At 40.2% G+C, this 25,730-nt stretch overlaps 1 protein-coding gene across 1 annotated transcript in view; it reads right to left on the bottom strand.

Moving 5' to 3' along the window:
• Nucleotides 1–9,387: 9,387 nt before the first annotated feature.
• bop1 (BOP1 ribosomal biogenesis factor) overlaps nucleotides 9,388–25,730 on the bottom strand; it is a 77,239-nt gene continuing 60,896 nt past the window's right edge. Inside the window, exons 6-16 of the mRNA XM_088601766.1 lie at nucleotides 25,066–25,167; nucleotides 23,375–23,587; nucleotides 22,781–22,942; nucleotides 22,535–22,615; nucleotides 21,785–21,854; nucleotides 15,344–15,476; nucleotides 13,949–14,129; nucleotides 12,340–12,628; nucleotides 11,572–11,656; nucleotides 11,158–11,265; nucleotides 9,388–10,457 (exon numbers count right to left, since the gene is read on the bottom strand). Coding sequence (XP_088457892.1) covers nucleotides 10,304–10,457; nucleotides 11,158–11,265; nucleotides 11,572–11,656; nucleotides 12,340–12,628; nucleotides 13,949–14,129; nucleotides 15,344–15,476; nucleotides 21,785–21,854; nucleotides 22,535–22,615; nucleotides 22,781–22,942; nucleotides 23,375–23,587; nucleotides 25,066–25,167 — 1,578 coding nt within the window. The 3' untranslated portion in view covers nucleotides 9,388–10,303. The remainder of the gene's footprint in view (nucleotides 10,458–11,157; nucleotides 11,266–11,571; nucleotides 11,657–12,339; nucleotides 12,629–13,948; nucleotides 14,130–15,343; nucleotides 15,477–21,784; nucleotides 21,855–22,534; nucleotides 22,616–22,780; nucleotides 22,943–23,374; nucleotides 23,588–25,065; nucleotides 25,168–25,730) is intronic.

The raw sequence follows: 25,730 nt of genomic DNA, 5'->3' as shown, positions 1-25,730 counted from the left end.
TCAGTTTTAAGGAAACGCTCTTGGGATCTTTTGGGCTTCGGGAACCCCAGAGATCTTTGCCCATTTTGTGGTCACTTTCCTTCTTGCTACAGGTGATAGCAGCCCTGACCAATCTGGACTGGATATTAGCACTTCAGGAGTAGAACGAAAAGAAAACATACCACACACTAGATCGCTACCTGTCCCTCCCACACCCTCCTCACACTGCAACAGCCCCAGGGCCAGCGTACAGAGTGCAATGGCAGGGTAGCACTGTTGCACAGGTGGTAGGGTCTGTGTTCGTGTGTTGCTTCCCTTTAGCAGGAGGAAAAGCACTTGCCAAATTAAGGGTTTTCTGGCAGCCACTGCAGCTTTCTACATCACAATCAACGGCACTGACACTGTGACACTGTGGACTCACATCATCTAGCCTCTCAGCTCCTCTGAGGAGACGTGAAAGCTTAGCCCACCTACCCTAAACTGGATTGAAGAAACGTTTCAGCTGTTTTGTTGGGCTCGGGTTTTTGCTGGGTTTGTTGATCGATTGGTATTAATGTAATAGCTGTCTAAATATATTTGAGTCACTGTGAGTTGCTCAGGAATGAACATCGCTATAATGCCTAAGATATGCCCTGCATGGGGCCTGTGGGTACATACTTCCAGAGACTGCAAGCTGCCACACTACAACTGGACCACTGGGCACTTTAAACTGGTTCACTCCACAGCCATATCTAAAACCTTGTAAGTCTCTTTGGTTTACTGAATCGAAAGTGTGTATATTTTATAGCAACAAATAATAAAATTCCTCTGTGTTGCTACAAAGTCATTCAGAAACCAAAATTTACTTAAAAATATGATCTCCCAAATATAGACAGGAAGCTCTCTACTGCTAACTGCGGTCTCGATTTAGGAAAAACCTCAGAAGAGTCTGCAACATACCAACTGCAAGGAAAATATTAATATAAACTTGCAATGTCAATAATGTGCTTGGCTGCTACTGTTCTTAGTGACTCAACCTTTGAAAGGCATAGCAGCAGAGCTACCAAAGCCATCTGTCTCTGGGATTAAACACTCTTTAGAGAAACCCTTCCTGTTCCCTGTCGCTTATCATTGCCATATTTCCCATTGTGCCATGGACATAGTCATTGAATGCCTGTTTTGAGCTTGCCTCTTCCAACATGAGCATAATCAAAGTTTATTGACAGGATACAACCCCTTGAGATCCACCATCTCTTTTACAATACATATATATTACACAAACAAAAAGATAAAAAGAATTACATAATCTAAATGGTTGCGTACTTTCTCCCGAATCCTCTGTTTTGTGAATATTGCTTGCTTGTCTACTACATACATGGCAGTTTTGCAAAGTCAGTGGCAAACTCATTACTAGAAAGTTTGTTGAAACTAATATACTGCAGCACTTGTTCAACCAGGCTCATTTCAAAGGTGTTCCTATGTCTCTGAGCCAGCTAACCCATCTGTCAGCTCAACAGAGTTGATGCTTGCTCTAGGGATGTGGCTACAGAACTCTAGCTTGCTCTAGGGATGTGGATCATTGGATTAAATCTGAGCTCCAGGTGCCCACAACACATTGGTGATATTACTGAGACCATGACGACTGCTGCCTATCAATCACTGAGATGTTTAGAAGGGAAGAGCATAACAGGAGTGGTACATACAGTGACATCTGCACCAGAGCTCCCAACAGTATTTGAACTAGAGTCTGAAATGTACCCATAAAATCTTTGTTGGTTACATGCATGCTGCAGTATTTTTTAGCTTGCACAGTAAGTAAGCGATGTAGATAGCTTTAGCTCTTAATGATGGTGACACTAATGGAATACAAGACTACACTGGAAAAAAAGGATGGTACCTTATCTGGGACAGCATTTGTATATCTCAAAAACACAGCCCCAAAGAGCTTGCTATTGGAGCAACACGATAACTGGGAAGTCTCAAAGGCTATGGGCATTAGAAAAAAAGAAAAGGATAGCATTTTTTTCCCACTTTGAGAGAGCCTTTAATGACCTCAGTATGTCTACAGTGGATATTAGCTTTGACCTTTTTTTTTTAATTTGACCATAATACCCCCACCTTGCCAAAAAAAAAAAAATTCCTTGTATGGAAAGCATCTTATTCTGCCAGGCCTATTTCCATAGCTTTAAACTATTCAAAGTGATGCAATATGAGTGTTATTGAGTTTCACTGAGAGGAAAACCACAGGTACACAGTGCTTGGTGTCTTTAAGGGCCAGACACGTAATAACAACAGACCAAATATTCTTAAACGTTTATTTTACAGCAGAAGCAGATTATTGTACTTTACTACCATTGCCTGTGTGGAATCTATGCAGGGATCCGTGTAACTGCTATGGAAACAGAAATGGCACAGAGATGAACCTTGTTTTGAATTGTACGGCATTCTATCATAATCTATCATGGAATTCTTAAATAGGACATAAGAAAATAAATAACCTTTTTATTTTTAATAGAGTATTGCTATGAGACGCCGCTTTTACACACCTGACCACATTGGCAGCTGTTAAACTTTGGATAGTTGGAAAAGAAATCGGTATTCACTAAACACAGTACGGCAATATGTACTGTAAAATAGAGTACAGTTCCTGGAGCTGCACAAATCTGGGTGTGGTGTTTTGTATTGCCACAAAAACCCGCTCTTTTATTTTAAATAAAATCCAAATGGAAATATTGCCAGCATTATACATGGGCAAGCGTGAGACTCACAATGGTGCTGCTTATTGCTCCATTTTCTGATCTAGGAAAAACGTGCCCTAGCATTAATCCCAGCTCATTACCCAGTGAGACATATAGAGCACCTGCTCAGTCGGGGTTTCTATACAGTGAATCAGCCCTTGAGGATTTTCAATGGCTGACTGCTGAAAGCCAGTTTCGCCCTCCCCACTTCATTGCCAACTCATTGCCACGCACTCAGCCCTGCCCACAAAAAGATGAGGCAGAAAATTTATCATATTTAACTAAGGAAAGACGTAGGGTCTTTAAATATACAGTACGGACCCATGGCATATACATGTGGACTATTAGGAGGTCAGACAATGTAGCTGTAAGATTTGTGTCGCATTTTCAGAAATCACAATCTACCATAAGGTGAAGCTAATGGATAAAATTGTTTTTGAAGTTGGCATCAAATTTCACTACAATACAACTTAAGCTTACAAAGAGCAGTATTCATACAAACCATCCATGCAGAATAGTTTGTAAATTACTTAATTGTGTTTTGTAAATTACGAAAAAACAATTACAAACATCATCAATAAATCCAGTGTAGGTAGCAGTACGTAAAGCACACGCATAAACACATTAGAATTATACAGTATCTACACTAATATTAGAAGCTGAAAATGATCATTGATCAAAAAAGTGTTTTTATCTATGACTTTCCTCTTCACTTTTAAAATGTATTAAACCTTAGAAACTTAAAAACACCTATGATTTTATTTTTGAGTGAATGAACACCTGACACTAAAATAAAATAACTAAAAGTATTCAAATGTATTAATTCTAAAACAGCTAATGATGGTGACAGATCGGAGCCTTTTTAACATTACATTTTAAATTCCTGTCGCCAGTTGTATGACTTTGAGTTTCTGATGGTATGCATGAGGTAAAAGTTCGTCCCATTGAGGGAACTGCACAAACAAACAAAACATTTTGGCTAGCACTTACTATGAATATATGTTCTGCAAAGATGTTTATGATAAGGGCCTAAATATATGATATATTACCAGCTGAGTTGGAACAAAGGGAAAGCTGCAGTCAATCTGAGTCTCTTGACTCTTCTAACTACTGCTGGTGTTAATTGATAAATGTGGTAAAGAGAATTATGTCCATGTCGTCTGTGAAACTTCAAGGAAGAAGCACATTAAACAGGAGACTCTAAGTCAGGGAGCATACTTTTCTTAAGCATGCACACTTCATCACTCGTGTGCTGTATCAAAGTACTTCCGTCTCATGAGGAGTGTACCTTCTTCAGTGACTAGTAAAACATTTTGAACTTTATTGCTCAGTGCTGTCTAGTGGGGGAATTGCTATCTAAAACCTAAAACACTGGCAGTTGCTCATGTCTTGCGAATGTGTGCTACATTGAATTTGCATTACTTTTCTTTCAGAATTTGCATTTCCTATTGAAGGGATACTAATTTACTCTCAGTGTGCAACAAAAATGCATCATCTCCTGCGTTGTATCATTGGACACTGTCCAACAGTGAGCAATTTCGGTTTCTGTGTGGGAAACCACACTTGTGTTCTCCTTTGGATGAGCAGTCATCTCAGTCATCTTTAAAGCATGATAACATGAGGGGAAGTTGGGCACGAAATGATCAACAAGTATCCCACACCTATTGTTTCAATAGTACATACTATACAGAATATATAATATATGCAAAGTGACAGTAAAATTCACTCAATTTACTTTTGTGTAATAAATATAGTCCTTAAGCATTTTTCAGGGTCATGACAAATCATTCCTTCTACCATACATGGCTATATGGCAAGTTACCTTACTGAATAATAATTAATTAGAAATGACGTACGTATTGACAATTACACAACAAAGAGATCTGTTTTATGTCACTAAATATGTAGCATTTTTATCAGCCTTCTTCTGTACTGAAAACCACATTCTGTAGAATACAGGTTGAGGACTTTGAAGTTGTATGCTTTGTTTTCTGTTGTGCTTGATTAATGTTGCCCCAGCCAAAATGAAACCACTCAGTTGCTTCACAGATCTCATCCAGCTGTTTCTTGAAGGAATCCAGTGTATGGGTTTCAACAATATGGCTGGGTTGCTTGATCCAGATCCCCACAGCCCTTTATGTAAAAAAATAGCCTTATTGTCAGTTTTCCACTCACTTCCATGTAGTTTCCACTAGGGACTCCTGGTTTATGTTTCACTGTTGAAATATTGGTTTTCACAAGAAATCCAATGGGTTTACTTTGTCAATACCTTTGAAGGTTTGACATACTTAGTCAAATGTTTAGTTCTTAGTATAGGGCACTCCTTAAAACCTGAAGATGTATAATTTTTTTCTCTGGGAATAATTCCAGAGAAACAATGTTTTTTGTTGGTTTTCGTTCAATATCATCACCGATACAAATTGTTAAGAGCTGCAGACAGAAGACAGATCCATGAAGTATTCCACGAATTAAATCACCCACATTGGAATATTCACCCCTTACTTGGACTCTGTCCTTACCTTTTCTATCCATTAATTCTCAAGCCAAACAATTCGATTATTAATTTCATACCAGGTACTTTATCAAAGACTTTCTGGAAATTGAAATATGCTGTATCATTTGTTCTGCATGTGTCCCTTGGTGTTGTTAAAAAATGGACACTACATTAGTAAGTTTCCAGTTAAGGGGTTTTACCAGTTTTGAATGCATGTTCGAGGAGTTTTATTCACGGCATCTTCTTTTCTTAAGTAGACATATTAAAATACCAACAGGCCTTAGGTATTTGTTAAATCCCTAATGCTATTTGTAACTGTAGGACTTCTATTAAATATAATTTAATATAAGGCTTTGATCTTCCTCAGCCCAAGCCATGGTCTTTCTTACTTGACACCTGAATGAAGACTTAATTCAATAATTCAAGTCATTTCATCTGTTGCTGTTAATTTACTGTTTGTTATAATGAAAAACCTTTTAGAAATTATTTAACTTCCAGAGCAATACATTTTACTATTAGTTTTTTTAAGTGGAACTGTCATTTTGTAAAGTTCTTATATTTTTTCTTAATAGATTTATTACACTAAACTTACCCTTCACTCCCCACAGGGCTGATATCAATACTATGTCATTCTGCTTCTCTTAAAGTTTGTCTCACTCCTCCAAAGCCTGCTTCCCTGAAATGATAAACTTGTGAACTTACTGACTAAAATAGACTTTCAAACATAACATATTAAGATCGCAGTTCCTTAATGGTTCTCATTTCTGTTTCCCTCACTCGGTCTTGATTGCTTGAAACTACTACATCAATTCAGGCAGTCTTGTAGGCTCTCTGACAGACTGAGGATTTGAATAGTCATTAATCATACATTACCTACCACTCCGCCTCAGTTTCTACTGATGACATTCCAAATAGCTTTTCCTAGCATAAGTGTGGAAAGTTGAAGGCTCCTAGGAAAACAAGTATATTCTTAAATAGGGCAGCTAAGTGGTGCAGTTTTTAGCATTGCTGCCTCACAAAGCTGGGGTCCGGGGTTTCATTCTGAACGTGGGGTGCTATCTGCGTTGAGTTTGCGTGTTCTTCCAGGATTACAAAACCCACCCCCCCCAACAGGACAGGTGATGACTTCTTGGCAATACAAAAATGTCCATGAACCCCCCACACTCCACTACCCAGGCAACCGGCGACTTCACTGATGATCCTGGAGCAGTTTCCCATGATTCACAACGTGCGTTCTAGCGATTCCAATCCTGCCAACTGCATCCGCGCAGTGTTCAGGTGTCTAGAACTCCTAAAACCGAACTATCCACTTCAGAAAACAGCACCCTCATTCAAAGTTAGGCTGGAAAGAAAACCTGCAGACACACTGTTGTGTCTGACACATGCTGTCATGTTACGTATAAACTGTTCTCGCTGACCAATGTTCTGTAACGGCTTCCCATAATTTTTGAACCAGCTTTTGCAAAAAAAACTGAATTGGGAGTGGTCCCTACAGTGCAATCCTAAAGTGGAGAAAGAGGAAAGAATCTAAGTAAATAGCTCAGCAGCAAGCTATAATATTACAGTCAAAAGAAACGACACCCAATTTGTAGCATGCACTATTAAAGCAAAGTCAAAAGATCAGTGTAGGGTAAACCTCTAATTACTATGTATTAATTCCAGACAGAGACTCGATAATTGGGTCATTTCAAGAGGGAAAATGTGCTGACAAAAAAAATCTGCAACTGTATGTTACAAAGCTGCACTTCATTACTGATATTGCACCAAGATGGAAATGGGGGAAATTACTGTTTGATTAACAGTAATGAAGTATAGTGCCTTGCAAACTTATTCACACCCTTCTAACGATATGTCATTTGGTTGAATTAAAGATGATGTATACATATTTTGTGATTGAATTTTTAATCCAAACCTGAAAACTCAAACTGAATCAAAATGTCTGCTAACGTTGAGAAAATAGCAACCCGATTCAGATGGTTAAAAGCACAGCTGGAATGAAAACCTGCAGACACACGTGTTTCTCCAGAGCCTGGTACATGCTGTGATGTCACATATGAACAGTTCGTGCTGGCCGATGTTCTGAAGGTGCTGCCCATTATTTCGGAACCAGTTAATGCAAAACAATTGAATTGGCAAGGGTGGGGCACTCTCAACCTCAACCCTAAGATGTTGTGAACAACAACAATACTGTAAAAATAATTCACTCCAATCAGTAGCACTGAACAACAAATAATAGAAACAGTATGCACTACAATAATACAAAAAAAACGAAGGCCACAGAACGGATTTGGGAGCAATGAATGTCACTTGCATCAATTTCTATTCCTGGTTTAGTGGTTTTGACAAGTGTACCTGTTTATCCTATTTCTAATGCAAGTGTCAATGGAGCAGTTATTAATACGCATGACTGACCTGGCCAGTGAGGGGACCCCCCCCGAGGACATGTGCCTTGAACTGACTGGTTTCCAAAGCCCTCTGTCTAGACCGCCACGACCGGAGTTCCCTGCCCGGCCTGGGAGGTTGGACCTTTCCGCAAGTGAAGCCTACTGCCTGGACGAAGCACAGCCGCGGGGTTAGGTGGCTCATCCCCTGCACTTCAGTCTGCCCGCTCAGCTGCCTCCGCCCCGGGGGTCTCCTCTTCAGCAGCCGATGAGTGTGACACCCTGGCGGCCCCAGCTCCCCGACTTCGGTTTGCGGACTTTGGTGGACAGGTTCGCTTTCGGCTGGCGCCGTGCTGTGCCACCTTCCCTTCTCCAACCGAGGTCCAGTGAGCTGACCCCTCCCTGGACTGACACACCCCAGCCTTTTTTCCTTACTGTCCAGCCGGACCTATCCAAGCTCCGTACAGTATAGTGCCAAACTCAGCCAGGCAGTACTATTTATTTAATCATCACATTAAGCGCTTATCACTTTCCTTCTGTTTTTCCAGTGCACTCAATTCCCTAAATGTTGAGTGTTTATGGGCTGATCTGTAACTCTTTCACGCTTGAGTTCTGACCAACCACAACTGTGTACAGCTGAGAAAGGTTTCAAATGAGAGGAGGGTATTTGGCTATGTCATTGCTCCTCTATGGTAGCTTATTACCACCACTGAGGGAAAAAACAATTGCGTTTATAAGAGATAGTATTGCATCTCTACAAGAGAATTATTGCATTTAATTGAGAAAATTATTGCGTTTAAAGGCGTTAATTTGTAAACAATGCGGCCTGCTATATTAATATCTTGAATTACATATGCAATAATATTGGCCCATGCAAAGTAGCACTGACTAACAACAGTAGAATAGCGTCAGTAACAGTAACAGTAACAGTAAGCCAACAGCAGCTGTAAGTCTGTCAAGTCATCGTGATTGTATTCTGTTCAATGTTTAACACGTAGGCAAATATCTATGTACAGTATGTCCCTGCAGTTTCACGTTCAAGAATAATATATATTATATATAATATATAATAATATAGTATATATAATATAGTTTGGAAAGCTGTGTCATTTCTACTTGTCACAGACATGGCAACAAAGGCATGTGTTTAACCCAGGAATGCTCACTGACACTATACTCTATTTCATATACACAAAAGGCACTACATGTGCTCCTTTACATTATTTTTTTTCCCCCAAAAAAAGGAGTGCGAGTCTTATTCTGTGGTTAAAGTCAATGCCTACTTTGCACATGACTATCATTGCATATATAATGCAAGATGTTAAAATAGTAGGCAACAGTGTTCTCAAACTATTTATTGCATTTAAATGTAATAATTTTCTTGTATAAATGCAATACTTTTTTCTCCGTACTGCTAATAAGCTTCCTTATTAGACAGTAAAGTGAATCAATTTTCACACACTTTGCTGGGAAATCTTTTGAATATACTTCTTTACACAAAAAGTTGTGCGTATTTCCTATTGGTAATTTCCAATTGTGATTCTGTGTACTTGTTTCACTACTAAGTCTGAAGTAGTAAATTTAGAATAAAGGGCATTTTGTCTATGTAGACTAAGTGCTGACTGAAGCAGATTTCTTAGAGAAGGTGCTGAACATCAGCTTTTACATGGTGGGGTAGCTCTATCAAGATTCTCACAACTGTGTAAACATTTACTGTTCTCGGTCACAAATCCACTTGCTGAATTTACTATTCATGATTTCATAATTCAGTATCTGTGCACAAGGACATGAGACATAAAAACCTCCAAACTTCAGGTAGTTCTCATGAGCAAGTTTTTAATTAAAAAGTCATGGTTCTCAACAGGTTTTTATAAGAAAAAGAGGTTTTACACATACAGCAAATAAAAGCAATGTGTCATCAATTGAATATCACTTACATCAACGCAAATATTCCCTAAAGAGCTGTCTGTTATAATGAATGGAGACCTTGCACGATCAATTAGTTTACATCACAGCACTTTAAACCCAGTTCTGCTTTGGTCGGTCTTTTCAGATGTTTCCATTGGCACAGTTCACTATGCACAAATTACCTCTCGCTGGCAGCCTAGTAACTCTGTCAAATTTGACATGTCACGTGCACTATTATGGTAGCTGCATATTTCAGCAAAGTAGCCTTCCCCATCCAGTCAAGACCGGGGTGCTGCATGAAAACTAAACATGCCCCCCTCCTCTAAGTTTAACAAGACTTACAGAAGAAATGGTACAGCCTGGTGTCTTTCTCAGCTTTTTGAGCTCTTGGCTCTGAACTTTTTTTAGATAGAAAACTTGAACAAATCACAAGGGTCAAATTTTTGAGGTATGAATTTATATATATATGGTCCTGATAAAACCTGTGGAAACTGTAGAATGACACTTTCAACAGTACCGTGTAGAGATATTACATTATTTTCTCCACAGAAGGTTAATATCTTCCCTAATCATATTCTTGACACTTTCAGAAAATAATAGGATACTGGTTTTAGGTTACAGAGTTCTATAGTTTGCTTTTCTGGTTGTAAATTTTGCAGAAAAGTAAGGATCCATACTGTATCTTCCTCATACAATTTCTGAGTGAGCTCATCTCTGCAGAGTTCCTGGCTGACAATAACAGAAGAAGCCAGCGCATAACTATTCTTCACAGGTGCAGCCATTAAGCACCCATAAAACTCAGTACACCTGTGCCTGCAGCTGCTCTAAGTGAAGAGTCGGATCGTGGTATCAGCTCCGGAGGAGAAGACCCAGGGCTGGGTGGGGTGGAAAGTCACATCCAGGACGCCCAGATCATGGGAGATCTCATGGCCCTTCAAGACCTTGACTGGAACAATCAGTGGGTTCTGGAGCAGGTCACTAGAGACAAGGCAGACACAATGGGTTCAGGCATTGTGAGGCACAAAGGAACAATAGTGTCTGTGCAGAAAAGACTTTGTTCAATTTTGATCAGCAGCGCAAAATGGAATACCTTCTCTTACAATAGGAACAGCAGGTTTGTGGTTTCTCATGCAAACATGTACACAGCAGAAAGCAGAAAGGATTGTGAGACTCGCACATATACGAGATGGAAAAAGTACATTACGGATTGTTATAATTTGATGATAAATTAAGCTGTAAAAGTGCTACTGAGTTTCTATCTCAATGTTTCTCACCAGATCAGCTCTTAGTCTCCTTTGATGAGCTGCAGTTACAGGAGGATTGTGCTTTCTGATGGAAACATTCACTTCTAGAGCCCACTGACACTTTTCATGCGGTGCAGGCTTGCTTGGGTCATGATATCTGACATGATCTGACAGGAGAATCAGCATCAACTGGAAGGGTGTCAAGACAAGACAAGCCTACACATCCCTCACAGTACTCAGCAAGTTGCGTCTCGCTCGGTGTATCCTGGGAACACAGACAAACTTGTACTCCTAACTGGCACTTTTGTGAAGTCTCAAGTACTTGGGACCTCTGGACTCTTGACTACAATCCAAATGCCAGCATCTTAATGATAAGCTTTGCTGGATGATAAGGTGAGAACAGAGGAGTGAGGAAATAGGAAAGTCTGACTTACTTGTAGACCATGCCATGGCAGACTATAACACTGCCATCGTCGGAGGCAGAAGCTAACAGTGGGTAGTGCTTGTGGTATGCCACACCTCGGAGAGCCTTCTTATGATGCCTAAGATATTCAAACACGGTATCAGAATGATGATAATGCACAAAACAATCACCGCTTATTTTAAAAAAATCATTATCCAGGGTAAATATTAAGTGCTTTCTGGCAACATTTTTTCACACGGACGTACCTTGACCACCAAGGATCAAGAAAAGAACCGAGGAAAGTATTTAATTAAAAAAAGGCAAGATATTTAAACTAAAGCTGGACTCTGCTGTCTGGTCACATAGAGTATGTTACATCACTGATTTAATGAAACAATAAATAGACGTAATCCAGTTTTCATTTTAACGTGGGGTGCTTACTCACCGGAGAACTTTGTAAGGTTTTGTAGAGAGATCCAAATCGAACCACACTAGCCGGCTGTCGTAGCTTCCGCAGATCACATTATCACCTGCAACAATCTCCATGTTGGTCACTCTGGACATACCATAAGTACGCAGACGTACTTATCGAAGGCATGCAAACAACAGTAGTCCTCCAGCTTTATCTGTTGCTTCTATGAGGCTTCTAAACACACACAAACCACTGGAGGAATCCGTAAGCTGACGGTTCCAGAAATTCCGATCCCATCCGTCTATTTTCTAACAGCTTCATCCAATTCAGGGTTGCGGGGGAGCTGGAGCCTATCCCAACAAGTAATGGGCGCAAAGCAGGGTACACCCTGGACAGGACACGAGTCCACTGCAGAGACACGGGCACACGTTCACACCAGGGCCAATTTTCCCAGAAGCCAATTAACCTGCTATGCATGTCTTTGGACTGTGGAAGGAAATCTGAACCCCCCCGTGGAAACTCACGTCAACACAGGGAGAACATACAATACCCACGCAGGTAGCACCCCAGGTTTGGAATCGAACCCAGGGCCACAGTGTTGCAAGGCAGCACTGCTAACTACTGCACCACTGTGCCACCGACGAGTGCTATTTTTTCCACATAATGTCAAATCTTAGTTTTGGTTAATGTTAGTGCTTACACAGCAGGCAAACCGTTGGCTCTATCTACTTTGCAGCAGTATTCTGCCACTGTCTGGCCCCTTTCCCCCACAACAAGGAACAAACGCGGAGTTCTGCAGACCTGCAGGGTGAATGGCCATGCTGGAAATCCACTTGCAGTTGGCCATGAGCTTCTTGGTGAGCTCCTGCTTGATGAGGTTGTAGACGCGCACGTAGCGCTGGGTGGCCACGAAGAAGTACGGCCGGATGGGGTGGAAGGACACGCACTGCACCAGGCCCTTGCTCTTCCGGAAGGGGTTCTGGCTGCGGCGCTTGGTCAGCTGGTGGATGAGCACCTGCATGTTGCCGTTGTCCGGCAGCACGGAGGCCAAGTAGTCACCCTTCCCGTGCCATGTCACCTGCTTCACAGACTGCCCGGGTAGAAAAGGCACACACAGGGGTTAAGCAGCGACTTATACAGACTTATATAGCACTTTGCAGGACACTCCACTCAAAGCCATTTACAGGTAATGTGGACCAGTTTGTAGCGCCCACCTGGATGATGAGACGGCAGTCATAGTGTGCCGCATAGTCACCACACACCAGCTCTCAGTGGAGAGAAGAGCAGAGTGATGAAGCCAGTTCATAGGTGGGGATTATTAGGAGGCCAATTGGACGTTTGGCCAGGACACGTTTTCGAGAAGTGCCCTGGGATTTTTAATGACCACGGAGAATCAGGACCTCAGTTTTACAAGTTATTCTAAGGACGGTGCGTTTTTAACAGTATAGTGTGTCCCCATCGCTATACTAGGTCATCGGGATCCACACAGACCGTAGGGTGAGCGCCCCCTACAGGTTCCACTAACACCTCTTCCAGCAGCAACCTTAGTTTTTCCCAGGAGGTCTCCCATCCAGGTACTGACCAGGCTCACACCTGCTGAGCTTCAGTGGGCTCCCGATTTTGAGTTACAGGGTAATAAAGCTGTTGGCTATAGAATCAGAACATGTCGTTCAATCCAGTGTTGTATTACCATATTGCACATTAGTTGAAAACAGAACCACCAAGTCCCACAAACGTGCAAAGCCTGATGGTAAACTGCAAAACATACTGTATTTTCCTAATGTGGATTTTTTTCAACTGAAATTCTATTTCTGCATAGTAAAAATCACAGAAGACAGATTTATTAAAAGAAAATGTAACATCTTTTTCTTCAGATTTAATTTATCAGTAACCTAGCTTATCAACCAACGGTCCTTCCAGCTGGTTACAGACCAGGAAAAAAGTTCGAGGACAATTTTCTATTATTATTACTTCCAGGATCTCCATTGGCTCATATTTCATGTCAACTATATTTTTTCCTTGCGCCTTAATTCAAACACTAGTGGCTTTTAAAACATTTTTTTCCATAGGAAAAAAATACCCTAATCTGCCTGCATAGTGCCAGAAACCTTACAGTTTCCCGCACTACAAATCATGTGAGAAGCTACAGGTTCTTTGGAAGGATTTCGTCATACAGCCATGCACACAAACCTTGATCCCCCACTGAAATTACACCCCCTAAGGGAAACAAAACCCTTCGAGGTGATAACTCCGAGTGTAACAGAGTTGTCATCCACAATGCTGGACGGGAACTGGGTTGTGATTCACTGCTGAAGCAAAGTCCAGCCTCAGAACAGCCTTGTTAATCTAGGGCCTCACATACTGTGAGGAAGGTTAAGTCCCCAATATGTCCTTTAACCCACTGTGGTACCTTGGGATGGCTGATGATGAGGCGCAGTCCTTTCTCAAAGTCCTTGCCTTCTGGGACGATCCACTGCACGGGCTGTGGCTTCTGCTCCTCCTGCTCCTCGTAGGACGAGATGAGCTGGTCGGTGGCACTGGAAACCAGTCGGTCTCCCAGGCCGGGATTCACCACCACCACCTTTTGCCCACTGCAAAACCAGCGCCAGGAAAGGACTTTGTCATATGGTTTCCACAATGAATAAAACGTACTGCATCATTCTAAAGCCTCAGCATAGAAATGAAATGATTATACAGATATGCTGTGGACTAATAAAACTTCATAAATACTTTAAAAAATAAAGCAAATGTATTTTGTTACGTTAATATGTATTTACCTAACATTTTATAGGTTTCCTTATGTTATTATACATTATACTTATGCTAATGATATTCATGGAAATAAAGTGTCAAAGCATGTAGTAGCAAAAAGGAATGTAGAGACAAACTGGATTTCAGTATTCTGTAAAAGCTAGAAAACATTAAGTAGTTAGTGCATTTCTACGGAAGAGCATTGCTGCTGTCCAAAAAAAATCCTGTATCTCGTAATTATGAGATAGTAATTGTGTACTTTATGTGATCACAATAGCCCAACTGTCATACCTACAATATCATGACCTGATTTTCCTTTTTAAGTGCTGGAAACCATTTTAGGGCACACCTGTTCTTGCTTGAGGATACGTGTGAGTGTCCTCATGGTTAAGACAGTGTTTACGTGAGGTACAAACTGTAATGTCATCATGGATAAACCCGAGGGGGAAGAAAGTCCACACGCATTTTGCTGCATTGCACATTGTTAGGAACACTAAACCTACAGAAAAGGTTTAAATTAACTATTTAAAAGCTATTGGCAGCTTGTAGGTGCTGTTGTAGCACAATGTAACAGGTTATTCATACACTGAATCGATGGTTGGTATCTCACAATTACAAGATAACTCAGGATCTTTAGTTTTCTTTATGGCAGAAATGCGCTTTTGAACATTTCTAATTAGTCGTCTCACTTACTTACTGTTTGCCCGTTACGCCTTCAGGCACATAGGCGCAGCAACATCCTGTTCCTGTTTCCATAACATTGTTTTCTTACGGGACAGGGTTGTTAGCCTTGTGCCCAACCTGGTGCCCGACGTGGGACACGAGCCTACTACCCTGAGATTACGAGTCTCATGCTCTACCAACAGAGGTAGTCGGGGCCAATTAGTCCTCTAGAAATCTTAACACATGCTCGGGCACGAACAAGTGAACACTTTTATCAAATCACTATCAACAATAATCAATATTAGGAATTGAAGTTCATTTCATATCAATTTCAGCTGCTTTCACTTCGACGGAGAAAAGGTTCGCTACAAGACAGAGCAAGAAGCCTTACAGACTGAGCGCTACGAGGCAGATGGCTGGGTTAGGGTTCCAGGCCACGCTCTTGACTGCTCCTTCCACTTCAAGTGTCTTCATGCACCGGGCCGTGCTGACCTCCCAGAACCGCACCGTGCAGTCGTCGGAGCCTGAGTACAAGGTGGGGCGAGGGTGGAGAGGTTAGTCAGAATCGGAGAACCCCTTTAAAAAAAACACTACAGTGGCTGCGTGAAACAAGGGGAAGCAAGCAAGCAAAGAGTAACATCGCTTCCATGAACTATAGAAGCCGGCTTACTGAGAGCGCTCTTGAGTACTTTTGTATACTACCACTGAGCAATGCAACTCTGTCACTTACATTTGCTTGAAAAACGAACCTTTTGGAAACCACACATTTAAGATGCCGATAATTTTTTGGTAAAGCCCTAGAAAGCGATACGAAAAGTGCTGCATTTCTCCTGAGGCAGATGAGGAGAGAACGAAAGGGAAATGTTTATGGACTTGATCTGCTTTCTATTAGCGCTCCACCATGGACTGAAGGGGGAACTGAAAAGGGATGAAAGACCTCTTCAGGCTTTGAGCCCCAATGCATGGAAGAGTAATGAAACAGTCCTACATAACCTAGAGTGAAGCCAAATTCAGTTGTATGTTGGATAATTTCTTAATCCAGTGTTTATACCGCACACCTCATTACTATGTTTGCCAAATCTGGTCCTGAATAAAGACAGGATAAAATTTCACAAAACACTACATTAGGAAACATTGAGGTCTTCCAAATTACCAAAGGTACTGGGACCGCGATGGTTATTTATCAGGCCAGACTTTCTTTGATAGACTAGGCAGGATGTAGTGAATTTATACAGGCTCCCGCTTGGAAACGTCACTATTTTCTGCTTCAAATAATGGAATCAAATCAGATTTATGCTTCCTATCTAAGAGATATCTAGGCTTTCAGCATATGTTTCTATTGAATTAAGGAATACTGCATTATCTAACATGTCCCTGTGCACAGATAGTCACAGCATAACCAAATATATGAAACTATTCTACATAAGGCTACTCCCTTTGCTCCCCAACACAGACTACATTATGTTGACAAAAATGTTACTGATCCAAAATGCAAAGTACTACAGATCTCCCAAAGAACAGTGCTGTTTATGCCTTTTAGGGATATAAAACCTGACTAAGCTGTGGACATGATATAATGTTTTGTCATTTTTTTCTCGTTATCACAAGGATATTCTCTTTATTTGCAACTTGTTGTGGGCAACCCAGTCAAGGTGCAAAAACCCAGACAAGCTCCATTTGACTCTCCAGCTTGGCTTCCTTCTTCTGCTGTCTTTGGGTCTCAAAGTGCTGGGATTCTTCCCAGATATTCTTCCAAGAGCCATCGTCTTCCAGGAGCAATCACGAGAAAATGTACGTGCTGGGGGACAACTTCAGCACCTGCATCATAATCTACCTGCGCCATAAGCGATACGAAATTTTGGAACCACTCTTTCTCTTTTTAGATGAGTACATAACGACGTAAAAGACATGGATTCCTAAATATAATTTATTTTGCGGGACAGAGCACTTCTTAATACTGAATAGATGGAATGAACGAAGGTGTCCACTATCAGTCTGATGTTCTAACTACTTTGCTATTCACCTGGTGCTTCTTCAACTCAGAACACCACAGGGGACATCACATGCAACTTAATGAATGAATGTAATTTTTCTTCTGTCTTCCAAGTGTTTATTCCTTTGGCAAATCCAGTAAGAGATGAACTGGCTTTTGATTTGCCGCGTTTAACTGTTATAATAAATCTTGAAGATTTCATTTTGTAGTCATTATTACGCCACTGTTAATATATTAATGAAGCAACAAGAAGAAGAATTTGGAAGGTATACCCATCTTTGCAACTTCCGTTTTCAATTTAATGGGTTCTGTACCCTTCAAGTAGTTTCTGAGTCACTGGGGATTGTGCAGGTATAAGAACAATCTTGATTAATAGATATAGTCTTGGTGCATTCCTGTTATGTCAGCTAAAAAGGTGTTGTCACCCTGCTTCTGTGGACAGTGCCACAATTAAAACTGAACATTTTAAAAATCAACAAAGCTAGAGAACAATATATTTAACACACTCACAGTGGACTACAGACTTTGCCTGCAGAAAAATAAATTACATCTGTCTTGGGGATATGATTAACCGCGGTATATCCAAAACCTCCTTCTATAATAAGGTTTTACTGCTTGCTATGAACCACGGTCAAACTCTACCTCTGAAATCGACTAGACTATTTTTTTAGTGCTAAAGCGTTAGTAAAATTATTTTTATACCTGTATGCCTAATAAAAAAAAACAAAAAAAAAAACAAGTAAAGCTTGGTTTTCTTGTACAAGCAAGCTTGAGGGTGGAGTATAATAACTTGAAAACCATAATCACTTTTTAAGTATTAAGTGCTTTCACTACAGATATAGAAAGAGGAACTGCTCATAAGGTTATGTCCTGTTGGTGGTTAAAAAATCCTGTCTGGCATGTATATTTGTGGTAAGCAATTGAAATGCAGTGGAAATACACAGGGAATTGCCAATAAGGGTCAATTAAAAGATGCTTGGTTGGAAAGCAGGCAGTTACAGAGCAAATGTAGCTAAATACATGTGTCTGATATGGTCAAGACTCAAGGCCCCCACCACACTCCCCTTAAAAAATCTGAGCCTAACAGCTTTCTGACAAATTTAGTGCTTAGACTTTGGAAAGTATGAAAACATTTTTGAATTAAAGAAAAAAAAAACAAATTTATGGTCTTTCATCAACTGTGCTGTGGTTTTTGTGTTGTAAAGATTTTTTTCCACTGTTTATTTTCAGTTTTGCCTTCTCTGTTATACAGTCTTTCACGAACACAGTGTAATGATTTTCAGCTCCTGAAAACCATCCTGGCTCATATCCAGGAAAGAAAGCAACGCTCACCAGGATTACAGCTTGAGAAGAGCAGCATGACTCGGACTTAGGTAAACAGAAAAAGATGAAATGCTAATTATATCTCTGGCGTATTAAAATAAGCAATCTGCATAGAAAGATAACTGATAAAACATCAAAACGAAAGTGTAATGCGCACACAGCCACCTGCCATCGAATTATCTAATTATCAATCTAATCATTGTATATGTCATATAACGGTCATGGCATTCATGTTACAGATATGAAGATTTCCACTACTTAGGGGATTCTGATTTTAATGTTGTGGCCCTGTTACATACACAAGTAGTAATATGGACACAATGTTTTCAGAGATATTTTGCTGAAACTTAATATTTTAAGGCAACTTAAAAAGAAACCATTCATCCTATTAACTAATATAATCATTGGGCACAAACCGCACACAAATTGCTTGATGTCACTTCTTATCTTGGTTAACACCTTAGTGAATTCCAACATACAATTCTGCCTCTGGAAGTATACTGGACATTCATCTTTATTTAAATATCCCATTGAAATAGAACTCCTACCCACTTCCAACAAATGCAGGCCAGAAAAACTATTCAAGGCAATGTTTTGTCTTGTGAAAGGCTTCTTCCTTACATGCGATGGAAACCTCCCAACGTTTTCGATTTGGCAAGTGAGTCAAACGTGGACTTCAGGAGTCCTGGGAGGCCAGCAGAGAAGGGCAGAGATATACAGTACAGTGGTCCTTCATGGTTAGGACAATTTAAAAATGTCCCTCCATAGGACAATAAATGGTGGTGGTGTTTGGGGGGGGGGGGGGACTAAATTTATGAGGGTATAGTTTTGGAAATAAAAAAAAAATCCTCCGGGGCTGTCAACAGTACTTTTTTACTATGGGAAAGAATGTTTTATTACAACACTAATAGATTTTATAGAAAGACAAAGACCGGCCATGACTGTAGTGGTTTTTGTTTTAGGGTTTATGAAGTCCTTTGTTATGGAGGGTATTGCCTCTAAATTGAGGCCAGCTCCTCAAAAGGTTTGCTGCTGTATTCACAGCCTTCAATTGTTTGTATGTTTCCCATATGATACTTCAGTTTGAGCAACATCGACCACCTTCCTGTTTTTGCTGGGCATTTTTAGATCGTAACCCAAACACTAAATTTAAATCTGTTTAGCCACATTTCCAAAAGCTTAAAAATATATCTTATACTTCACTTTTTTGGAAAAGCTTGACCAAGGTTCTACATAGCTTTAGACTGAGTATTCCCCTGGTTCTCTAAAGCTTCAAGATTCAGTGAGTGTAAATTTTAGTTGTGATCTCAACCATTTATTCTCGTATTCTATTTAACAACTCAGAATGAAATAAGTTTTCAAGTGATGGCCTCAATTGATCTCAACACCTGAAGATTTACTTCAGCTTTTCTAAACACTGAGAAAAGCACTTCATCTAATACTAGTCTCCTATAGCAGGAAAGCAGAAAAAGGTTAATTTAACTGAAATATGGAAAAAAAAACAACACAACAGAAGCTAAGACTTGTCCTTCACGAAAGGCAGGAGGAGACAAACAAAAGATTGAAAAATGAGTTATCTCTTGAGTGATGAGGGGTTTACGTCTTATGAAAACACAAAATGGACCACATTACAACAGGTGCGGTGCAGGATGTCGATACTGTTAGCCTTCGTATACAGTATGCCCGACAAAAACTCTGCCTATCCAATCAAAATATAATTGACATAAGACTTATAATTCTCCCACACTCTCTAAACCCCTTTTAAGTAGATAATCATATGCACGTTGTAATTCCTACTTTTTACCGTAAGAACAGCAGTTGACACTTAGGTTTTTAGTGAGTACACTATTTTAAAGAAGTTTTAATATTTAGCATTTTTCAACTCTACATATGTTACTCTGCATAGCATTGGCCTGGCTTATTCAGACGCGAATCTTAGCATGGATCACTTAAACCTAGGAGTAATTTTGCCCTTTTTTGTTAAACTACCCTTAAAGTTTAAGGTCTTTCAAGCATCACAAATCTTGAGGCAGAGACCAGGTATAAAATGTTCTCATAAGGCCTTCCCTGAAAGTACTGAAAATCATTATTTCTCACTCCCGTCATACAAACAATTGAAGGCTATGAATTAAAAGATCATTTAAGGGCTGTTTCGCCTCTACTGACACAGCTGTGCTCATGCTACTTCATTCACGCCCTGCATTGCAAGGCTTGGTTAATTTACATTCATGTAACCATTTTTCTATGATCCCATGCAGAAAAGTAAAAAGAAAGATGAAATGGAAGGTTTCTGACAAAACCTGCATTTGCCCAAGTGCAGGTTGGGTTTCACGATCCAGGTGTCATGGGTTCTAGTTCCTGTCATATCACTAGCCAACCATGACTGGGATTCCCCAAGTGGCAGCTCATAGTTGGCTGAGCGCTGCCAAGGGATTGACTGCGATTAATGTTCAGGTCTTTCCTCAGGCTAGCGTTTAACCTCCATTAAGGTATGTGTTAAAAATAATAATAATAATAATAATAATAATAATAATAATAATAATAAAAACTATTTTATATAGCGCCTTTAAAGGTGGCTTCTCACAGCGCTTTACAGGATGACAATAACAATAAATAAGAAGACCACAATAATAAATATGAGCAGCTCAAAGGTGGCAACACTGGAGGAGTCTGTCTGGACTCCCTCATTCTTCCCCCATGCGAGCTTGAAGGGTTCATAGCCACCCACAGACACAGCTGGCTAGTCCAAATCAGGTTGGCTAACAAAGACTTTGTGATAAAAAAGGCTCCACAGATGAAACTGTTATCTCTAAATTCTTTTTACCTTTCAGCAGAGAAGTAATCTTTACACGCGCCTTTACAGCTCATATGCTGACACACAGGTTTTCATTCTCGCCTAAAATTGTGTTTTTTATGATCACCCCAGTTTTCTTACGTATATGGCCACTGCTTTAACAGGAGATGCTGCTGGTGTCAGCTGCACACATACTGAGGTGGCAGTGCAGGGACACTGCAACGTAGGTCAGCCATTTGCGTTAACTTTTAAAGCCAAAGCCTCAAGGGTTATTTTGCAAACCATTTGAACATTTACAACCTGCATTAAGGGTTTTCATATTGTTTCCTGATGTGGTTCACAGTAAGATTAGGCTGCCAAAAACTATTAAAAAAGACCAAGGAGCCTTCAATTAGGGGCAAGGGGGACAGAGAATATTACATCTTTTAGGTTATTTATTTTATATTTAATGTGTGCCAGTAAGTTATTTTACCCACAATGCCTCTGCTCCTTTCCTCTATTCTTTCAAGACGAATCACTTGTTTTTTACTATTAATCTCCGTTTTAAAGCCAAACACATTACATCATGGCTCGTGCTGTGGGGATGATATAAGCAGGCAGTTAGCTACTGCTTAAATTACAACAAACCACAAAAAATAATCTATCGAAGAGCTCTGAGCTTTTAAAAATAGAATCCCAGCGAAGCCTTCCCCACATCAAAGAGGAGGAACTTTGGCACTCACCCGAGACCAACCACTGCCCACTGGGGGACACGCTAATGCATCTGACTAAGCTGGAATGCCCACGGTAGACCTGGAAAAGGCAAAAGTCACAAACAGTCAGCAAAAGGTGCCAAAGACATTAGCAAAAGTTTCATTGCTCTGTTAAAACAAAGCGATCGTGTGAGGGAGAAACACTCAAGTTTCTGGACCTAAGATGCTCGCAGGTGTCCTAGCCCACCGCGATTTAACAGGGGAAACCATTTTCAGGAGATTTTAAAAGCTCTAATCAAAGGATTGCAGTCTTTACACATGGAATCCATCAACAGCTCTGCTCTGGAGCTGAAAACTAAACAACCAAGAACAATCTCTTTTAAGATTCAAGGCCCTTTGTCTACTTGCCGGACCAAGAACGATTGTATGTTTTCTTGGATATAAATAGACCCTTGCTCAAGCCAGACAGAATGCAGTATAAAATAGGTTTCAAAACTAACTCTTGCTCTTTACTTAGGGTTAACAAAAAGGAAAATCCTGAAGTCTGAGCTGACTGGATGCGACTGACAACTGAGATTTTGTAACATCATTCAACCTTTAACTTGCATATGGAATTTCTCAATTTACATTATTCCCTCTGATGAAGTCACTTTCACATTTAAAAGTTTACATCACCATGGGGAGAATTCACTCAAATTCACTAACACAAACCAAATGATTTTTGAGCAGCAAACAAGAGTTCAATCTGTGAAGTCCGGATTCCTAGAGCAACAGTCATACCAGTGACTGAGTGGTGGGGAAAGGCTGGAGATCTTTCGGCTTTGGCAGTCTGGGGATCAGGTCCTCTGGATCCACATTCACCTGGAACAGAAGACGACGATTACTGGAAAACTGTCATGGACAGTTGGCCGCCATTTTGTGTATCTGTGTTAAAAGCAGTGGGTTGTGTTTGAAATGTTGGCCACACAAGTGGACAGCGCATCCTCTTTCAAAACAAGCCTTGGAGGCCCGACGGCCTGCACTCACCCTCATTTTGCGTTGTCGGGGACAGAGATAGAGGTCCAGGCAGCGCTCAAATCTCTCGTGGATGAAGCGGGAGAAGGCAGGGACGGCTCTCAGACATGAGAATTTCTGAGGGATAAACTTCAGCTTTCTGTCCTCTGGATCCTGCTGTTCCCATGCCAGTTTCTGTGCAGAGAGTTTGACACACGCTTCAGAGAACATCACGATGTGATGTGTGACGTTTCTCAAACTTAAGGACATTTTGCAGATAGAAATCTTATATTTACAGTTTAACTTTTAGCATTACGATTTATATTCTGCTTAACCATTTTCTTCCCATCAATGGTTTCGAAGGCCAAGAAGTAAAGACATTCATCTTGAAGTAGTCATACAAACTAGTCAATAAGTGAACAGTTGAGACTCACACATCCAGACAGATAATACAGAGTAACTACAGCCATGTTTTCATCCTAGACGGATAGCCAGTCAAGCAGGCAGTTAATAAAACATTAGGTTTGTCCTGAGTGAGCAGTGAAGCTCACCGCCAGTTGCATATTAGTATAACATCATCAGCCCGCCATATCCGCTTCTTTCCAGAGGCAAGTCAATGAGTTTTACCTCCTCCTCACTGAAAAGATATTCAGGTGGGGGGTTGTAGGACTCCTCGTGTCCAGGCAGCTTCATCTTAGGTGCGGGCACATGCATCTTGTGCCTCCCGAGGATGGCATCAGGATCCTCCTTAGCCCAGAGGTCATAGTACTGTGGAGTGCTGTCCTTGGGCTTGCGAGGCTTGATCCAGCCCATCTTTATGGCATGGACCAATTTAGAGACCTGGAGATCCAACACAAGCAGGATTACTAGTTAATCACCAAAATAAAATATAACTGTGGGGCTCTGTACATAACTGGGACAACCGATTCCATTTCTTATCTTTTAGTGATTACTTAGACCTCCTTAAAAGAAAAATAGTTTCAAGCAGAGTAAAGTACTTTAAGATTTTAACACCTTAAGTCAAAGTTTGGCTAACAGTTTGCAAAGACACGGCCATGAAGAAACCCAACTTTTCTCACATTCCAAATAACTTTTGTTTGGTCTATGCCAACAAAAGAACAGCCATGCTGGCACAACAAGAGTTTTTGCTGTTGGTATATATTAATACTATTGCAATAATATTGCAAACATTGGTCAACCACTTTTGCAACAACAGAAAAATACTGCATGTGTTTTTAAAGATCAATGACAAAAGAATTTAAGTGAATAAGAGACTTAAAGTATTCATAAATGTCTTACTTTATAAAAAAGGATTAGTAAGTAACAGAAGAATCGATGTGATATTTGCAGACTCACTTCTTGTGCCACTGTCAGTGAGCAAAAACCCTACAATTTTATTTTCAATTGGAGCTCTAATTTCTTTAAGCTTTCAATTTTAAAGCCCCATTATTACAGAATTTCACCTCCGATTCCACTTTGAAAACTATGTGGGAATCATTACATTTAATACTACACATCTGGGAGCAGTTATGTCTCAAATTGGTTGAAACATGAAAATTATGTATCATTCAAGGCTTATTTATGGTGACTATAAATATCAATTTTCAACATTTTCAAAAATCATAAAAACACCATGCAAGGGTGTCTGTGTCTTCTCAACCAGACCACTACGAAATCTCAAATAGAAAATAAAATATTGTAATGTATACAATAGAAAGTCTGTCACTGGGATGAGGGACTGTTTTGATAGGTTAAGAGCTTATAAAAGGCATTAGTGTGTAGTGCTTTAAGTCTTGCAAAAACTTTATGCGAATCTCAGCATAAAATCTCAGCAGAGGTAAAGTTTACACAGAAGAGAACTTGGTCAACTGATTCAAAACTATGAGGCTGGCAGGCTGGCTCACAGTACATATAGTATCTAAGTGCTCTACAGAACATGGCTCCTATGACATATTATCACTGAAGTCTTCTCCCTGATTTTACCTTCTCTACAATGCATGCTAATCATGAAATATTTGGCTGCTGTGAAGAAACTTCCTGTGCAACGGATAGCTCATGAATCATGTCGTGTCAATTTTTCTAAAAGAAGGTATAACATTTACAGGCATTGTGTTGATGACCTCACCTAATGCTCCCTACCTAAAATGTACTTTTTTATAACAAAAAGAAGACAACCCATGATTTATTTGTAATGCTTAAGCATTCGTACTCTTGTACACTAACGTGCTTTAACGATCAGGCACTGAACATTCTGGCTGGGATTATACAGCTCTACAAGCCACCGTGAGAGCAGGAGTCCATTGAAAAGGCTCACCCACCTTCTCCTTCTCAATCAGTGATGGGATGAAGCTACGTTTGTCCTCTGGGCGGTTGGTCACTGGGTGGATCATGGTCTCGTGCGTGAAGAAGTCAACATAAGGCTGCAAAGAAGAAAAATCAAAGAATGCCATAAAAGTAATAAAAACAACACTGCGTTTTTCACCCTTATATAATGCAAGAGGGCATAATCATTAATTGCCTTTTCACAAGATGCCTGTAAAACATTTTCTGAAGGGCTTCCAAATAGAGATAGAGTATAAATGCCATGCTGTCTAACTGTACAATTTTCTGGGTCAGGGTTGCTGAAGTGGGGAAAACCTCATACTGAGGCTGCTGACTTGAAATGCTACACTAGGATACAGCACAAAAATAAAAAAAAGAAAGAAGAAAGTAATTACTTGCAAACCAGCACAGCTTTAGTTTTAATGAGTGGCAAAACAATCTCTAAATTGCTCAACTGAAATTCGAGGAAGGAATGAGTATGCGACCAAAACTACACATCGGAGAGGAATTTAATACTGAGGAGCAACACGAGAAATCACATGGGATTATTTAATTAGGATTTGGGATTTCATAAAGTTATTTAGAGCATTAGATTTTAAAAAGATTAAATAATGCAATACTAATTGGTAGATATTTGGACCAAAAGCTACTTTATTCATCA

Source organism: Lepisosteus platostomus, chromosome 12 (genome assembly GCF_059453375.1).
Source record: "Lepisosteus platostomus isolate fLepPlt1 chromosome 12, fLepPlt1.hap1, whole genome shotgun sequence".
Taxonomy (NCBI): Eukaryota; Metazoa; Chordata; class Actinopteri; order Semionotiformes; family Lepisosteidae; genus Lepisosteus; species Lepisosteus platostomus.
This window is presented reverse-complemented; position numbering and strand designations above follow the sequence as displayed.